Source organism: Carassius gibelio, chromosome A8, assembly GCF_023724105.1.
Source record: "Carassius gibelio isolate Cgi1373 ecotype wild population from Czech Republic chromosome A8, carGib1.2-hapl.c, whole genome shotgun sequence".
NCBI classification, from domain to species: domain Eukaryota; kingdom Metazoa; phylum Chordata; class Actinopteri; order Cypriniformes; family Cyprinidae; genus Carassius; species Carassius gibelio.
The window spans coordinates 15,120,046-15,137,769 of NC_068378.1; the positions used below are offsets into that span (position 1 = coordinate 15,120,046).

The 17,724-nt window shown below is 37.8% G+C and overlaps 2 protein-coding genes across 4 annotated transcripts; one reads left to right on the forward strand and one right to left on the reverse strand.

Annotated features, from left to right (window-relative positions):
* Window positions 1-231: 231 nt before the first annotated feature.
* On the reverse strand, window positions 232-8,608 carry LOC128018560 (tyrosine-protein phosphatase non-receptor type 1-like). 2 transcript variants are annotated; one of them, XM_052604141.1, is made up of 10 exons: window positions 8,461-8,608; window positions 8,286-8,379; window positions 7,728-7,818; window positions 7,207-7,307; window positions 4,953-5,051; window positions 4,643-4,780; window positions 4,178-4,387; window positions 2,967-3,128; window positions 2,401-2,573; window positions 232-2,312 (listed from the first exon to the last, which is right to left on the reverse strand). In XM_052604141.1, the coding sequence occupies exons 2-10, from the start codon at window positions 8,340-8,342 to the stop codon at window positions 2,027-2,029; spliced, it is 1,317 nt and encodes a 438-aa protein (XP_052460101.1). In that variant the 5' UTR covers window positions 8,343-8,379; window positions 8,461-8,608; the 3' UTR covers window positions 232-2,026. The 2 variants fall into 2 exon arrangements, with proteins under 2 accessions (XP_052460101.1, XP_052460102.1); XM_052604142.1 differs by having other exon boundaries at window positions 8,497-8,575.
* Window positions 8,609-11,769: 3,161 nt separating this feature from the next.
* LOC128018562 (adiponectin receptor protein 1) lies at window positions 11,770-17,625 on the forward strand. 2 transcript variants are annotated; one of them, XM_052604143.1, is made up of 9 exons: window positions 11,770-11,902; window positions 11,985-12,031; window positions 12,757-12,948; window positions 13,370-13,489; window positions 13,682-13,853; window positions 14,647-14,833; window positions 16,096-16,283; window positions 16,362-16,555; window positions 16,934-17,625. In XM_052604143.1, the coding sequence occupies exons 3-9, from the start codon at window positions 12,817-12,819 to the stop codon at window positions 17,060-17,062; spliced, it is 1,122 nt and encodes a 373-aa protein (XP_052460103.1). In that variant the 5' UTR covers window positions 11,770-11,902; window positions 11,985-12,031; window positions 12,757-12,816; the 3' UTR covers window positions 17,063-17,625. The 2 variants fall into 2 exon arrangements, with proteins under 2 accessions (XP_052460103.1, XP_052460104.1); XM_052604144.1 differs by having other exon boundaries at window positions 11,811-12,031.
* The last annotated feature ends 99 nt before the right edge of the window (window positions 17,626-17,724 follow it).

Consider the following 17,724-nt stretch of genomic DNA (forward strand, 5'->3'; position numbering starts at 1 on the left):
GGTATCAAATGAGAGCTTGAACTAAATAGAAAGGATGAAAAAACTGCACATGAAACAAGCTCAAACTTCATAATACATAACTTGAATTTTACACAAGTCTGTAATCTATGATTTAGATTAACTTTACCATTAAGAATCACAGACCGCTTTTAATCATATTAAAGTTTTTAAAATAACTTCTCTCATCACATGCTAGAATAAGAGTGAAGATCAAACTCAAAAACAGAAGAATCAGAGATTTATATGTTTATTACCACAGCGTCTGATCTATATTCTGTCCAAAAAATAAAATTTCAAATGTCAATACATCCCACTGGAACAAAGCATATGCTTTTCTTACAAAAAACAACAACATGATGATGATGCTAGGAGGGGGAAATAAATTCTTAAGCCTCATACAAAGGCCAAGGAAAACTGATGTTTACCAGTCCAAAAATAACTGAAAGACGACAAACAAGGACACAGACAAATACATTTCTCTATATATGTGTGTGTGTAAATAAAGCTGGCAAGAAGAGAGACTTTACATTCTGTGGTCCAGCAATGGGACCGGATCCGGTGAGACACTGCGATGAATGGTGGCACTGTGTTACAACAGAACCTTCAAACCAAACATCGACTGCTTCAGTCTCTGAAACACTGACTGAACCCCTTCAAACAGGAAAAACCACCTCTTCTGGACGGGTCAAGCAGCAGGCAAACAGTCCCCACACAAAGCAAAGTCACAATTAAAAGCGTTTCAGGCCTCAATACACTTAAAGAAGAGGCTTCATTTGTTTTGAGATTACTGCATTAGACTTGTTCACACATTGTTTAAAAGTAAAAGTTCTGGGTTCTGATTAAAAGGAAATGTATATGCCCATCTGTCATTAATATCTCTCGATAATAATTACTATGATGACAATAATATAATAAAACAGTAAAACCCAAAGACAGTCACTGGTTGTTTCTCTCTTTGTATTCATTCAGTGCTGGTGTTTTGTTTTATTTTTTTGGTTAGTCTGACCTTCTGCGCTCAATGCACATCATGAAAAGGGCCAGAATGATGAATGTATCTGTACTGCATTAGAAAAAAGGTAAAATAAAATTGCCCTAAAAGGGGTAATACAAATTAAAAAAAAACTCATTTTGCTCAATACTGTCATCTGCTGGTCTGGCTTTGCCACATTTTTGTTTTTACATTCAATCAGCCAGGTTCACTTGCTTTATCTTAATTTCCAGGCATTAAGTGAATTGCATTCTGAGGATTGTTCTGAATGTGGCATCCAAGTTAAGACACCAGCTCCAGCATTTTAAATGGTCTGAAACTTTAGTTTGAAAGGCGATGGATTTGACAAAGAAAACAAACGAATGAACGAGAGGCCAATGCGTCAGTCACTTGACCTTTTTTCTCACCCAGATGAAGTGCCAGTGTCACTTTTGGGGTATAAACAAAATCTGAGGCTGGGAAAAGCTTTTGGGATGTTTTCTGCTTTGACAGTAGCCTTGATGGTATCAGACATCCCAGATTACTCATGATCTCCCTTTACTCCAGGACACACAAATTAAAAAAGATGTTTTCTATCATGTACAGCAGATTTGTGTTTTCAGCATGTATAAGAAGAGCTCACTTCCTGTGCAGCCTTATCCGAGCCTTAAAAATTAAGAAAGAAAAAAATACGATTGAGATACATAAACACACACACACACAAATTTCCCTTACTTACTGCAGCATTAACAGAGTCTTTTGGATTTTCAAAACGTTTCGTTTTAACGTTTGGGTAGCAACACCTGAATTGTGAGGCCCTGAGGTTTTAAACGGACACATGTTTATTAGATTGTGTGTAAGAGTGTGTGTGTATATAGGGAGACAACAGCAGTTTGGCTAAGAAAAGTCTTTGAAACTCTTTCCCAAAGACGTTTGGAGAGAGTGAGACGGGTCCAGCTGAGAAAGTGTGAATGTCTGTGTGTGTCTCTCTTTTTCTTTTCCCACCAATAGCCAGCACATGGAGGAATAGAGAAAGAGACGGATGGGGAAAAGAGGGCATCAGTGGAAATAGGTGTGGTAACAGGCATAAGCACCTACAGCCAGTACCGTGCACACAAACACACTGGTCAGCAGGGGGCTCCACGCTCCATCGGCAGCAACAGGAGCGACCTCTTCCGTGGGAGTCTTGGGCGGAGACCTGGGCGGAGACCGTGCAGGTTTGGGAGGGGCTTCTCTTGCGACAATTGGTTCATCAGGTTCACTTATCAACTCTGACGCTCTGAGGTCACAGGTTGCAACTGCCCGTCTGCGAAGCTCTTGCCCATCTGTGAATGTCTGGGGCGCACTGTAAAAACACAACAACAGTAAAAAAAAAATTGTATGTGGCTGCTGGATGGCCACTATTAGAAAGAGAGAGATATTGAGAGTCTGACCTGTTTGCACAGATTTCTGCGTTGTTTTTTATCATCTCACTGAAGAAGTGTGTGGTGTCAGAGTTCACCAGGTCTCCTTTGCCATTTGGGGGGTCTATTCGGGGCCGTGGTCTGGGAGGAGGAGTGAATTCGGGGGGAAGATCCTCCTCATTTGATAACTCCTTCCATGACTCCTACACACACAAACACAAACATTTCACTGATTGATACCACCTACTAGCAGTATGAGTATTTATCACTATTTATCATGATAGGAGTATTTTATGACAGCCTTGAAATCACAGAAGTAACTTTCATTTTAATAAATGCAAAGCAGTTCTTTTATATGGTAAATGTATTTCATAATATTACTGATTTACTGTACTATGATCAATTAAATGCAGCCTTGGAGAGCATTTTTTTAAGAGGCTTTTCAGAAGCATTATCTCGGAGCTGAAAATCTCACAGACCCCAAACGTTTTAATGGTATAAGCACTTTATTCCTTTCAGCTCTACATCATATAAGATCCTCAGCAAAGCATCCAAAAATTGGCTGGTACATTAGTTATTTTAGCATCACTTATTACCTGTACAGACGTGTCTCCCATTATGTACTTGGCACCCTCTATGACGGCGAGGTAAGAGAAACGCAGCTGGTCGGCTGTCTGGATCAGACCCATGCGGTATTGTCGCATTTCCAGCAAAACCTGCTGTATGCGTACTGATGTTGGATCTTTCCTCTGAGACATCTGAGAACACATGACCACTGTTTAGAGGATGTGAGAGGGTGGGTTGGAATCTTTTAAAGGAGTTCTAAACAAAAGCAACACCAAATCTGCCGGTGCTGATCAAAGTGACTGTAGACGTGAGAAATCCAGATTTCCAGTGGGTTTCTGGACCGGAGATGCCGAAAGTACTAGTGCTTTGATACAGATGAATCTGATAAATATACTGTGGCATCTCAATCATGTATTAATACGTTTATAACCCTTATAAACCATTTATAATCACCATTCAGACGTTTGGGGTTTTGCATTCCTGGGATGCAAAGCTGAATTTTCAGCAGCTGTTACTCCACTCTTTAGTGTCACATGATCCTTCAGAAATTATTCTAATATGCTGATTTGCTGCTCAAAACACATTTCTTATTATCATGAATGTTGGAAACAATGGTGCTTCTTAAATATTTAGTTGAAGTTGTGAAACTTTTCAGGATGCTTTGATGAATACAAAGTTCAAAAGGACAGCATTCCTTTGAGAAATGTGTAATTTTTGATCAAATTAATGCATCTTTGATGAATAAAAGTATTCATTTCTATTTTAAAGACCCCAATCTTTTGAACAGTAGACCATATTTTATTTATGAAATAAAAGGAGTGATGCAGTATGAATAATCATGATTTTTTTTTTATCTGCTAAATATACTAATTAGATTAGTTTCCTTTTGTCTTATGTTTTTTATAAAAAACAATATTATGTTTCAAACATCCACATCTCATTAAGGGCAGTGTAATTCAAAAGTATAAAATAAATAGCTAATAAAATAAGAATACCAATAAATAAACAAAAATAGATAAAAAAAAAATCTGATTAAGCAGTCTGATAGCTGTAGAGAAAAAGCGGTATAACAGACTAGTAGTCCTTGATCTGATACAAAATGGAAATGTCATGATTATTGAAACTAATATAAACTAATATGCTCTAGAACAAGCTCCTTGATTTAAAGAAAAGACTATATATTAACAAGCACTTTTGTCTGGCTTATCTGACATCACATATAAATGCTCAGTCCTCTCACCAGTAAAAGGCAGGTGTCTACAAGGCAGAACGTTCCAGAGCGGCCGATACCAGCGCTGCAGTGGACCACAACAGGGCCGTGCTCTGGATTCAGACAGCCCGACTCACGCACTTTGAACAGGAAGTTGAGAAAAGATGCAGGCGACTCTGGCACACCAAAATCTGGCCATGTGGTGTAATGGAATTGAAGAATCTCCCGTGTTTCCTGTGTCTTTAAACACATATGCATAACATTAATCACACTGAGCGAGTGCATCTTTAAAATCCTGAGACTATTGAGTGAAGTCAACAACCAGTCCAGCTACAGAAGCTCTGAACACAACATGAAACATTTTTCACAGAAAAACAAGAATTGGTGACGATATAAAATCTCAGTGTTGCAAACAGCAGAATGATCAGAAAAAGATATTGACAGTGAAAGTGAAAGCACGACTGGATGAGATGAGAGGAAGATCAAGTGTCTCACCGACAGATTTTCCAGCTCCAGCTGTCGTACTGTATAGTATGATTTCACATCCTCTGAGATCAGAGTAAGTCTGAAATTTGTGTCTTCAAAAACACCCTCCCTCTCCTCTCGCTGAGGCCAATACTGAGCACACTTTATCTGTACATACACACACACACACACTTCTTCATTATAACCACACAACACAAACCTCTCACACAAAACCCATGTACACATTCAAGATGTATGCTAGAAGCATTTCACTCAGGTATTCAAAGTGAGTCTGTATGATCCATGTTGCATATACAGGTACAGAGTGTGTTTGTCTCACCGAGCCTTTCTCTATAACACGATTCAGCATCACAACCCCTCGGCAGCGCTGCTCCCACACCATCTCCCAGAAATGACCACAGGTGTTTGGTAACGGACCCTAAATAAACACACAACCATCAGACAAGCAAATTATATTAACAGTACATTTAAACACATGCATAAAATTGAATTGTCCTGCAACAGGGTTTATATAATTTAAGCCAGGTACACACTACAGGATTTTAAGCCCAGTTTGCAAGACAATAAATGTTTTAATTTGTGTAGTGTGAACTGAAGCAGCACCATACACAGCCATTCAAAACTTTGGGCTCAGTAAGATTTTTATTGTTTTTGAAAGGAGACTCTTATGCTCAACAAAGCTGTATTTATGTAATCAAAAATAGAAGGGTTGTGAAATATTTCTTTATATACACCGTCTTCTATTTTAGCATCATTACTTAGGTCTTCATTGTCACAGGACCCTTCAGAAATCATTCTAATATGCTGATATGGTGCCCAAGAAACATTTCTTCTTATTAATCAAATGTTTTAGACAGTTCTGCTGCTTTACTTTTGAGGAAAGCATATATTTTTATCAGGATTATTTGAATACAGTGTTCAAAAGAACATTAATTTGAAATAGAAAACTTTTGTAACATTATAATTGACTTTACGGTCAACTTTTGATCAATTTAATATATCCTTGGTGAATAAGGTATTACTTTTTAACCCCCAACCCCCCCCAAAAAAAACTGACCGCTAACTTTTGAATGTTAGTGTTATTTTGTATTTTTATTTTTATTAAAACATTTGCGATATAAATATAATTAGTCAAATAAATATTAAATTCTATTAAATTAACTTGGTATTTTAATTTTACTGGAAACTGGTGCGCTCTGCTGACCTTATGTTTTCATAGTCTACGTAGTAAATCACACATTGAGCAGGCGTGAGGTACATGACTGCGGGTGAGAATGTGTTTGTGTTTTGTGTGTTTGTGGCTGTAGCTGGCGGTGCTCTGACTGAACAAGGCCGGCAGGTTGAGACGAGTCTGCTGCCGTCAGTGTGCAAATTCATCTGTACAATACAGAAACATGTCATGCTGACGCAACTCAAGATTTCACAACATTTCCCATCATTCTCTCCAGACACAGGTGAGGGAAAATCTCCCAGCTAGATTCCACGAGTGTCCAAATGAAACGTCACCATAGTGTATGAGTGTGTGATGTCGGCTGGGGTGCTGGCCGACCAATGGATGCGTAAGACAAATGTCAACATAAATGTCAAAACCAGGATCGGTCTCGAAACAGGGAGTTTCCCCATTATTTGTTTAACATATCATTGTTTTAGTGTAGCAATTATCCTGTATAAGTCAGTGTTTCCTAAACCTTTTGTCTTTTGTATCCCTGAAATCAACCAGAAATATGAACTCATATTTTACCAGATCATTTAGCACTAAATACAATTAAAATGACAATTTGTACAATGGTCCACCTTTAAACTGTAAAGCACTTTTAATAAATCTGTTATTTTATAACAACATTTAGTCTGATATACTTTTATTGACTGAGAGAGCTGATGTAACAGAAATAATAAAGAGCATTTAATTTTGTTTCCTAACTTTAATAGTGGCCAAACAATTAAAACTTTTGTTGTGTGCCCAGTGAAATTTGGTGAAATTAATAACTTTCACTATCGCAGAAGTCTACCTTTGTCCATGTTTACCTGGTTGGAAGTCAGAAAGGAATGAAAATAAATGGCTAGATAAGACAAATATTTGTTGTGAAATGATAATTTGAATAAATGGCTCCTAATGCATCTGGTCAGACCAACACAAACATTTGCATGCCAAAAAAATTAAAAAAAAAAAAAAAGTCCTTATCTTTTATCTATTGCACTGGAAAGAAAACTAACCAACCAATAAGATTAGCTCTTTTCTTTTAAGCACCACCTACTGTCAGAGAGTGATTTCACATTTTCATTCTGCTCATCTGCCTTTTTTTTATGTATTGATCTGAACAGACAGATCACATGAGAAAGTTGCACCAAGCCCTCAAAAAAATTTCTAAAAGAAAATCTACAAAAAAAAAAAGACAAAATATTTTTTCCCAGGATATGTGTTCCTATTACTACGCCTATGAACTCATCAGTTCCTTTATTCTATCCGTATCATCTTCAAATGTGTCAGATGGTTTGCAGATGCAGATTAAACATCAGATTCAGAAGAAACATTCATAAGATTCAAATCTGAGGTTTAAGTGTCAGAATGTCACCTGAGTTAGTATGTAGTTTCTCTGAGCTTCATCCACTGAGATCAGACTGGCATTGATGTAGTCATTACTGCCGATCTGTAGACGAATACGGCTGTGGTCAACTGTGAAAAGAGAGAGCGATTAAGCTGTGAGGCGCATCACCCATGATGCTTTGCAAGTTCAGTGGTGGAACGACTCTTTTTTCAGGTCCTGTTCTCAGTTCCCCACAAGAGAGAAAAACATTCCCCTGATGAAAACGCTCAATTGAAACAGATAAAATACACAGTAATTCATTTAATGTGGTGTTTTGCGAGCCGAGGACCTTTTCAGGTTGTTGTGGAAAAAGAGAAAGACTCAGAGAGAGAGGAAACCACAGCAGCGTTGCTCTTTAAAGTCTTTGTGACGGAAGAGTTAAAAAAGGGAGAGAAAAAAAAAAAAGACATGACATCTTCAGCGTGAAATGACTTTAACAGCCTGCTGATAACAGGCCCCTTCCGTTAGGTGTCACTGGCTGTGTCGAACAGGGGAAGCGGCACACTTACACGGACTGACATCTCTGTAGCGATTACGACTTCTGTTTTCTGGAAGTTTGGCGATCTTGCATGGTAGGTCACTGGACTGCTGCCTAATCTCCTACGGTAAAACACAAGTCTATGAGATGACAATGCTTCTTACTGTAAGTGAAACAAATATGAGGCAAATGGTTTGCTGGGGGATTTAACTACATGGCAGACAGTTATGGGGACCACCAGCATCCAGTTTATGATGCCATTCGTCCATCACTGTCATTAAAAACCGCAAGTGAGCCAGGTAAGTAGATAAAAGAGGCAAACCAACTAATAATAGACTCCCTCTCATAAAAGATAAACTCACCCCCTCATCTCTATATTGGTGCCTGCTAACAAATGACAAATTCAGGTCATCGGTATGTAACTTGTTATATCGTTTATTCTGTGAAATTGGGAAGAAGCAGCCCAATCTGAGCGGTCAAAAAAAATTAACATCCCATCCAAAAAATACATTTCCAAATGAAAACCTTTAAGATCGTTATGAATGTTTAGAGCATCATTATCAATTATGAAGAAGAATCAGTCCTTCACCTGGTAAACGGCGTTCCAGTTCCCGAGCTCATCGATTTCCCGAAACTCGGTTTCCATTGCCGCGTGTGTTCCGCGCCGCTCGATAGACGACTCCCTGACGATACAATTAGTAATAAAGTCGATGTCGAATCACATGGAAAAAAAATACTTTTAAAGTCTGCTTTAATGTTCTTACAGAACGTTTCCAGTGGCACTGTTGTGTCGCTCTTACCGGAAACACGCTGCTCGCTCCTCCCGCAGCGCGGCTCTCCGCCGTCCGTCGTGATCACGCCCCTCCTTCCTCACATTGACGAATAAAATTCCGTGAGTGGCTGTAAATTCCAAGCAAAGGCCAATCAACGCAACGTTGTGGGTAGTGGCAATTCCTGCGGCCAATCATACTACGGAGAATTACCTCTTCATTATTCTGGGCATTGTAGTTTTTTGCAGTTCGAGGAATTTACGCACAACGCATGTCCGTAAGAGGTTTAGAAACGTGCTTCAAATAAAATGGCTCGTATTTTCAGCCAAAACATTGCCGTTTTTAAAGTGGAATCATTAATAACATATAGTTTTTCTTGTGAGCAGCATTTAACAACGTAAATGTTATACTTTGAATATACTTAAAAACTATATTTGATAGTTTTTAAATGTAGACTTAACCCTCGTATTCTTCACTCAAAGTCCGTGTAAAGCAATATAATGTATGTGTTCTGAGTTTGTAACCACAGAAAAATGTGAAGACTTGAAGCAGCGCTGCACAGACCAATCTGTGTTTGACATCAAAGTAACGCAAGGGGCGTCTGCTCTCTAGAGCTCTTGTGGTACTTTGATGTCATTGGTATTAGGGGAGGGGCCATTCTTAGTGCGTCATCGAGAAATTATTTTAGCCCCACCGAAAAATCCTGAACACAAAAATTTTGAAAAACTGTTTAATGGCCTGTTCCACTCCTGAGAATTCCCCCTCTCCCTCTTACTTCTGTCAACCAACAACCAACTTGATGAGATTTCAGGAGTGATGATATTATTGCGACGAGGTCAAAGTGCTGCGAAGTGATCTTCTGCCATACATTATAGTTATCCTTTTTTATACGCTTAGAAAATCACCACGATTTATTTTGTGTCACCATACTTGTGCAACTACTCATGTAACCGTATTTAAATAGGGAAAACATGGAAGTGTTTGGTAGCTTCTAATTTCCTCCTTGTTTGGATCCTAAGCAATGAATGGTGCTAAGCTAAATGCTAGCATATGGGTGCCGCATGCTACAGCCGGGAGAGGTACGTATCAACTCATCTAAGATGTGGAAAGAACATAGTGGAATATATAAAAATGGTGGTGTCTTCCTTTAAGATCCTCTGCAGTCAAAACCGACCAAAGACACAAAAGCCTGTGTTATACTTTCTGCATCCGCTAGGGTCCGCTATGTTAGGCATGAAGTAAAAATACGTCATCGTAGAGTGTACGCAGAGGCTCTGGGCGGAAGACCTATAGAATGATTTTTGTGTCTCTATTATTCAATAAATCATTCTGTGTTTGAAAATATAACAAATTATATTGGAATTAAAAAATAAAAGATTGCAAAAAAAAAAAAAATCTTAAGACTTAAAAATAAAGAAATTGCTTACAAAATAATTAGCAGTGTGTATATGAAAACCTTATTTTTACACTTTTTATCACAAAACCACAAATGTTGCTCTCTTTTCTGCCGTCTTTTTTGCGGGTCTAAAACTTTTGTTTGTGAGTTGAAAAGTTTTGCTTGCAAGTTAAACCGTCTCTCAGTGGGCGATCTATACCCACCTGGATGAAAGGCCTTTTTCTATTGGTCACTCTCAATTGAAGTCGCAGGTTGACCACGCCCACTCTGTTTCCCCCGGAATTCCCAAGTATAGGTCTCTGCAGGAAAGTAATGGGAGTTACCAGATCAGGGTGTTTTTACACCATGATACCTGATTGGTTGACGTCATAGTGACGTTAGGTTTAAGGGTGGGGTTGGGTAAGGGGGAATATTTACATTGCATGATTTAGAAACACCCAGCAGTTTGAAAACACCCACATGGTTATAAACGCCCACTTTTGCTCTGCAGAGACCCAAGTCTCGGAATTCCTGCCACTGACGATGCAGTCTGACAGAAGAGTGAGCGAGGTTGTATCATGACGAACAACAGGTTGTGTACTGTGTAAGATAGTAGTCATGACTCATGGTAAAAAAAAAAATTCCACTGGAGCTTTAATAATATATCTCTGAAAATATTGTCCTGGGGCTCTGGCAGCTAGCTATACTGTTGGCTAATCAAATCTACAACGGGCTTAGCTAATGTTACATATTTAGATGGAAATAAAAAATTTAGTTCACTTGTCACTGAATTCAAGATGTCAAGTTAGTTATCTATGACCTGTTGCTCATCATGATACAACCTCGCTCTCTCTTCTGTCAGACTTTGGCGTCAGTGGCAGGGGTTCTGATGAAATGGAGTGGGCGTGGTCAACTTGTGACTTCAATTGAAAGTGACCAATAGAATAAAAGGCCTTTCATCCAGATGGGTAGACATGCCAAGTATAGGTCTCTGCAGGAAAGTAATGGGAGTTACAAGAACAAGGTGTTTTTACACCATGATACCTGATTAGTTGATGTAATAGTGACATTAGGTTTAGGGGTGGGGTTGGGTAAGGGGGATCATTTAGATTGCATGATTCATAAACACCCAGCAGAAAACACCCACATAGTGATAAATGCCACTTTTGCTCTGCAGAGACCTAAGTCTCTAGAGATGGCCCACTGAGAGATTTAGAAACACCCAGCAGTTTGAAAACACCCACAAAGTCATAAACGCCCACTTTTGCTCTGCAGAGACCTAAGTCTCACTTAACTCGCAAACAAAAGTTTTAGACCCGCAAAAAAGATGGCGGAAAAGAGAGCAACATTTGTGGTTTTGCGATAAAAAGTATTAAAGTGCACAAAGAAAAATAAAGATTTTCAAAGATTTATACAGACTGCAAATTATTTTGTTAACCATTTATTTATTTTTGAGTCTTAAATAATTATTTTTACTTTCAAACAAAAATTTTGAAGAAGACACAACAATCATTCCATAAAGAACGCGTGCCTCGCATTTTCTGTAAGGAAAAGTAGGCTTCAGAAAAAAAAAATAATAATTATATATATATATATATATATATATATATATATATATATATATATATATATATATATATATATATATATATATATATATATATATATATATATTGTACCATTGCTGTTGTTTTGTTGTTGTTTCTAAATGGCCCTAGACAACCAGAGGATCCCATTTCCTCTTCTATGGTGGCTTCAGGTTTTATCTCAGGTGCACGTCTAAAAGATGAGCCTTATCATATATAGATTGCAGTATTTGAATGCTTTTCCGTTTGCACAACATGAGCGCATATCCACTGATAGCTGTCGCAGTGTTGCCAAGAAAAACGTGTATTTTACACCCTGGAATTTTGAGTACCAATTGGGAGGGTTTTGTTCAAAATACCTGGCAACCGTGCAGCCGCGAGCCAAACTGGTTCCGTAAGCACGAGTTCTTCCTCTTGTCTGACAGAGAGACAGAACGTCCCTCCGTAGTCTTCGCGTTCTTATATATAGTACACGGTATGTTAGACTGTTTTAATCTGTGTTAATTCGGTAATTTGTTGTAGAATTTGCTGCTGAACTGAACCCCCTCGTTCTACAGGTTTCATAAAAGCGAGCACACGGCGAGCAGCTCTGACAGCCTGCCAGGTAATTTACCGGACGCACACTGATCTCGTATATGATTAACTCTAACCTTAATTTGTAATATTAATTTACGAACTGTGCTGGAAGCAACCATGTTTTTGTATTTAATGTTCAAATCGACCATAAGGAAGTGCATTAGCATGCAGGCTAGTGTTGTCGTACGCTTTGGCTAAACCGATTCAGTTCTGTCAAACAACAGATGTTACACGTAGGATAATAAGACACAGCCGAGAAACAAACGCGTTTAGCAGGACATTGATCCACGTGAGGATTCGTAAATGTTTTTTTAATAGTTGATCGAACACTTGTTTAGTTAGCCTGTAAGCATGCTAAGTTAACAGGATGTAAACCTTTGACACCATGCAAAACTAGATCAGCCAGTCCAACCTGACCAGATCTGAGCAAACAAACAACTTATCGTGTTGTAACAGATTTCACGATTGCTATTCAAGTGAAATATATATATATTTATATTTCTTTAATCTACTTTATATTCATTCACTCAGTATCACAAATTAGCGAAAGGGGGCCCTAGAATAGATTTTTAGGGGCTTTTGCATATCAAATATTTAATTTATGACAACAGTTAAAGTGAATCAATTAATTATTAATTAAACAGTTAGATATGCCAATGATGGAATATTATAAAATGTGTGATGAATCTTTTCTATATGGCCAACAATGTTAACAGCATGTATTAATTACTACATTTTATGTGTCATCATCAGGGCCAGATTGTAAACTGTGGGACAAGGTAGAAACTCTGGGGATTTTAGGTTTGTCTCCCCATGACAACGTGTCACCATGGTGACCGCGGCTCCAACGGTGATGCCAAGCGGTGCACCTCTGATGACGAGGACGCAGAGTTCACCGAGCTTGGGCCGCTGCTGACACATCCAGCTGAAGCAGAGAAATCGAGAGTGAGTTTTGAGAAAAAGAAAATATACTAGTGTTTGGGGTCAGTCAGATTTTTATTTATAGAAATTAATAATTTTATTCAGCAAAGGCTCATTCTACTTTTATAAGGTTACAGTAAAGACATTTATAAAGTTCCAAAATCTTTCTGTTCAAAATAAATTGTTCTTTTGACATTTCTATTCATCAAAGAATCTGTAAAATCAACTTGGAATAAGCTGCATTTTAAAATATATCAAAATGGAAAACAATTATTTTAATTAAAAAGTGTATTTTTCTTTAATGTATTTTTTACCAAATTAATCCAGCCTCGCTGAGACCCCAAACTTTTAAAAATGAGTGTACATATAATAGATGGAGTGGGGCTAGAATAACTCAATTTTACTAAAAGCTAAACGTTAACTAAAAGCATTGTTGCTGATGCAGGGTGCATCAGCATTCCCTGATGAGGATGAGAACGAGGATGAAGAACAAGGATTGCGGGTGGTTACACTGCCCATGCAGGCACACCATGCCATGGAGAAGATGGAGGAGTTTGTACACAAGGTGACTAATGACCTTATCCTCAACTGTTCTAGGACTCACATAATTATTAATGATCACATAATTATTTTCAAAAATACCGTGTACCGGTATTTAATGAATCCCGATGTATGTGTGTAAAATGATTGTAATGTAAATGTGGCCTATTTTTAGTCTGAGATGTTTGTGTTTAAAGCAAACTTGTACCGTTAATAGGTATGGGAAGGACGTTGGCGTGTTATTCCATACCATCTCCTCCCAGATTGGCTAAAGGATAATGATTACCTGCTGCAGGGACACCGTCCACCCATGCCGTCTTTCCGTGCCTGTTTTGGGAGCATCTTTAGGATTCACACAGAAACTGGAAACATCTGGACGCACCTGTTGGGTTTGTGCTTGTGACATGATAATACAGAAAAGTCAAACGTAACAAGCATCTCTTGAAAAAACACATATCTCTGTAGCTTCTACATTCAAACTTACTACCAGAGAAGAAAAATAAAATAAAAATGTTTTTAATAAACATTTCCTGTTTCCCAAATTTGAAGTTTCCTGCTGTTCAAAGATTTGCGGTTAATTCAATTTTTTTTTTAATGCTTTTGAAATAAGTCTCTTAAGCTCACCAAAGCTGTATTTATTTAAAGTACAGTAAAAACATGAATTGTTTGAAATATTATTTAAAATGTAACTTATTTCTGTGGGAAAGTTGGATTTTCAGCAGTCATTACTCTAGTCTTGTGATCCAGTGTCACATGATCTTTCAGAAATAATTCTGATCATATGGTGATTTGATGCTCAAGAAATATTCCTTAATAGTATCAATGTGGAAAACAGTTTATCTGATTTATATATTTTTAAACAATGATACATTTTTCTGAACTCTTTGATGAAGAGTAAGTTCAAATTTATTTGAAATATAAATATTATTTACTGTCACTTTTAAAGAGTAGCACATGTCATATAACCCCAGTGGCTTTTGAAGAAAGACTTTTCACACCTTCTGGAATTTACCAGATAAATTGTATGATATTTGTAATTTGATAATCTGATATGTGTGAATCACTGCCCTGAGGATGACACAAAGCACACCACTTAGACTTTTAATTTAATTCAAACCTGTAATTATGTTACTGGTATGTAATTTCGAAGGCTGATTAATCTATCTCAATGTCTCCCTACAGGCCTAATTCTGTTCCTGTGCTTGGGCACATTGACAATGCTGCGGCCAAACGTTTCATTCATGGCACCCGTGCAGGAGAAAGTGGTGTTGGGGATGTTCTTCCTTGGTGCAGTTCTTTGTTTGTCCTTCTCCTGGCTTTTTCACACTGTCTACTGCCACTCTGAAAAAGTCTCTAGGACTTTCTCCAAGTAAGAGACACCAGTTTTTATGCTTTTTGTGTGTAGGCAGTACTAATGTTAAGTGGCATGCTGCAAAAACGAGTTTGGAATTTTTTTTTTTTTCGTTTTTGAAATTAGTGTTTTATGCTCCCCAAGACAGCATTTATTTAAAGGGCTTTATTTTTGTAGGGTCTTCATGAAATGTCTGTAACATATTTTGCTTAAATCAATCAATAGCTGTGTAAACAACACGCTTTTTGCCTTGTCAAAAACAGCTCTGCTCACACCCACCTGGTTTGGTGTATGTTTCTTTAAATGATAATGAGTTACTGCACACTCCACTCCCCTTCTGGGATTTCCACTTAAAATAAAATGAATCCACTCCTCTCTTGTCTCTTTTGAGGCTGGGACTCATCAATAAATAATGATTTGTGTTCGTCTGTGCAGCCAACGACAGAACATTTAACTCTGGCGTCTGAACAAATACACCATTGTCACTTCCAAAAACAACAATGGCGGCTGAATGCCGTGGGTGGAAATGTGTAGATTACTGGAAATGGTCCTCACTGCAAAACACAAGATCCAGGGGGCGTGGCTGGATCAGAGCCAACTCCTCCCACCTTACATATGCCTAAACCTACCCGTCTCTTGATCCCTAAATCCATAGATATACATAAAAAAGGCCTTTATTATGTATATTTATGCCTAAATATACCTGTCTCCACCCCCAGATTCCTAAACCCACCCATCTCCCAGAGCCCCACCCCTAAACCTGTCTCCACCCCCTAGATGTGGATCCAACAACGACCTCTGAATCTTGTGTTCTGCAATGAGGGGCTACTGGATTAATGGGCGGTAATATTATAATAAGAATCCCTTCCTACGTCAGAGAGGGAAAGAAACCTGATCAGCTCATTTTCTCACATGCTTCCCACAGAGAAAGGCTTACAAAACCAAATTAACTGGTTTCTTCTTTCTCACGTTTTCGGAGTTGGTTGATGCACCGGACACTCAGTTATAGCACTTAAACATGAAAAAAGTCAGATTTTCATCCGATGAGCCCTTTAATCAAAAGTTAAAAAATAAATATTGTGAAATATTTTTGATCAAATAATTGCAGTCTTGGTGAACATATATGAACATTTATATATATATATATATATATATATATATATATATATATATATATATATATATTTATTATTATTATTATTATTATTATTATTATTTTTATGTATAGACATGACTTCAGTAACTTGAGTGTATGTTTTTTATTTTTTTTATGTCCTTAGGCTGGATTACTCTGGTATTGCGTTGTTAATCATGGGCTCATTCGTTCCATGGCTGTACTACTCGTTTTACTGCTCTCCTCAGCCGCGGTTCATCTATCTCTCTGTTGTATGTGTGCTGGGTGTTGCTGCTATCGTTGTGGCCCAGTGGGACAGATTCGCCACCCCTCGGCACCGGTCCACACGTGCAGGTAATGCACTCAGCTGTTTCTCTAAATGTTCCACGGCTTGAATGATTTTAATCAATCAGTGATTTTCCTTGTACTTAGGTGTTTTCATGGGCCTTGGGCTGAGTGGGCTCATTCCCACAATGCATTTTACCATCGCAGAGGGTTTTGTGAAAGCAACAACAGTGGGTCAGATGGGCTGGTTCTATCTGATGGGTGCCATGTACATTAGCGGAGCATCACTTTATGCAGCACGGATACCTGAACGTTACTTCCCTGGCAAATGTGACATCTGGGTAAGACTCAAGGGAATCTTTGTTGAATTTAATATTGTAAAGCGGCCTAATAACACAATGTTCATACAAGTATCCACCTTATTTTTTTACATAGGAGCGTGTGCATCCATTTTTAAATTGAATGTGCAAGGCTTCTGGTATCATCTGTTTACAGTTATTTTAGCAGTATAAATGCAGTCTGTTATGCTGCTTGATGTTGATGACATTGAATTTTTTATGATAATCATACTCAAATTTATGTTTATTGCACTTTATTTTCCTAGTTATTTATCTATAGCGGCTAATGAAATGGAAGTCTCTCATTAACTGAAAACAGCTTCCTTTTGCATTGCAAAAACAGTTGGATACTCACGGTCTCTATCCGTTTTACTTTCTCAGTTTCAGTCTCATCAGATATTCCATGTGCTGGTTGTTGCGGCGGCATTTGTCCATTTTTATGGGATCTCAAACTTGCAGGAGTTCCGCTATGGCCTGGAAGGAGGCTGCACAGATGACACTCTGCTGTAAAAAACAAAACAAAAAAAGGAATCACTTGAACTTTGGCTTGTGCCTGCTCACTTCATAATGAACCTGGATCTCACACAATGCAGATTTAAAGATTTTTGGTATCTCTTGAAGGATTTTAACATATATTTAAATAAGGTGTTTATTTGTTAAGATGCTTAAAAGTCTTGATAAATGTGGTAGTCTTGTGTTTATATTGTTCTTTACTATTTCACTGCAGTACAGAACATTTGTTGTAAATCACTGGAATGACTCGTAAAGCATTACAGGGTTCTTTTTTATTCTGACTGTTTTCTGGTCTATTGGTTAGTGGTTCTGTACTTTAAGAATTGTAGGGAAAACTCATATGATCCATGCTTAGGTCTCAGTTTTCTCAAACATGTCTGCATGATCATTCATTAACTTTATATCTGAAATGCTTGACCCATAGCTCCAGCAGTGGGATTCAAGTTGGGAAAAATTGTAGATTTTGTTTGAGTGAACTCGGGATTTCATTCAAAATACTTGCACTGGTTTAAAACGTCAAAATATTTTAAAAAAGCAAAATAAAAATGAAACCGCTAGTATTGCTTGCTTCATTAATTTATTATTATTATTTTTGTACTTTTTGGTATGTGAAAAAGATGTGTGTGTGTGTGTATATATATATATATATATATATATAT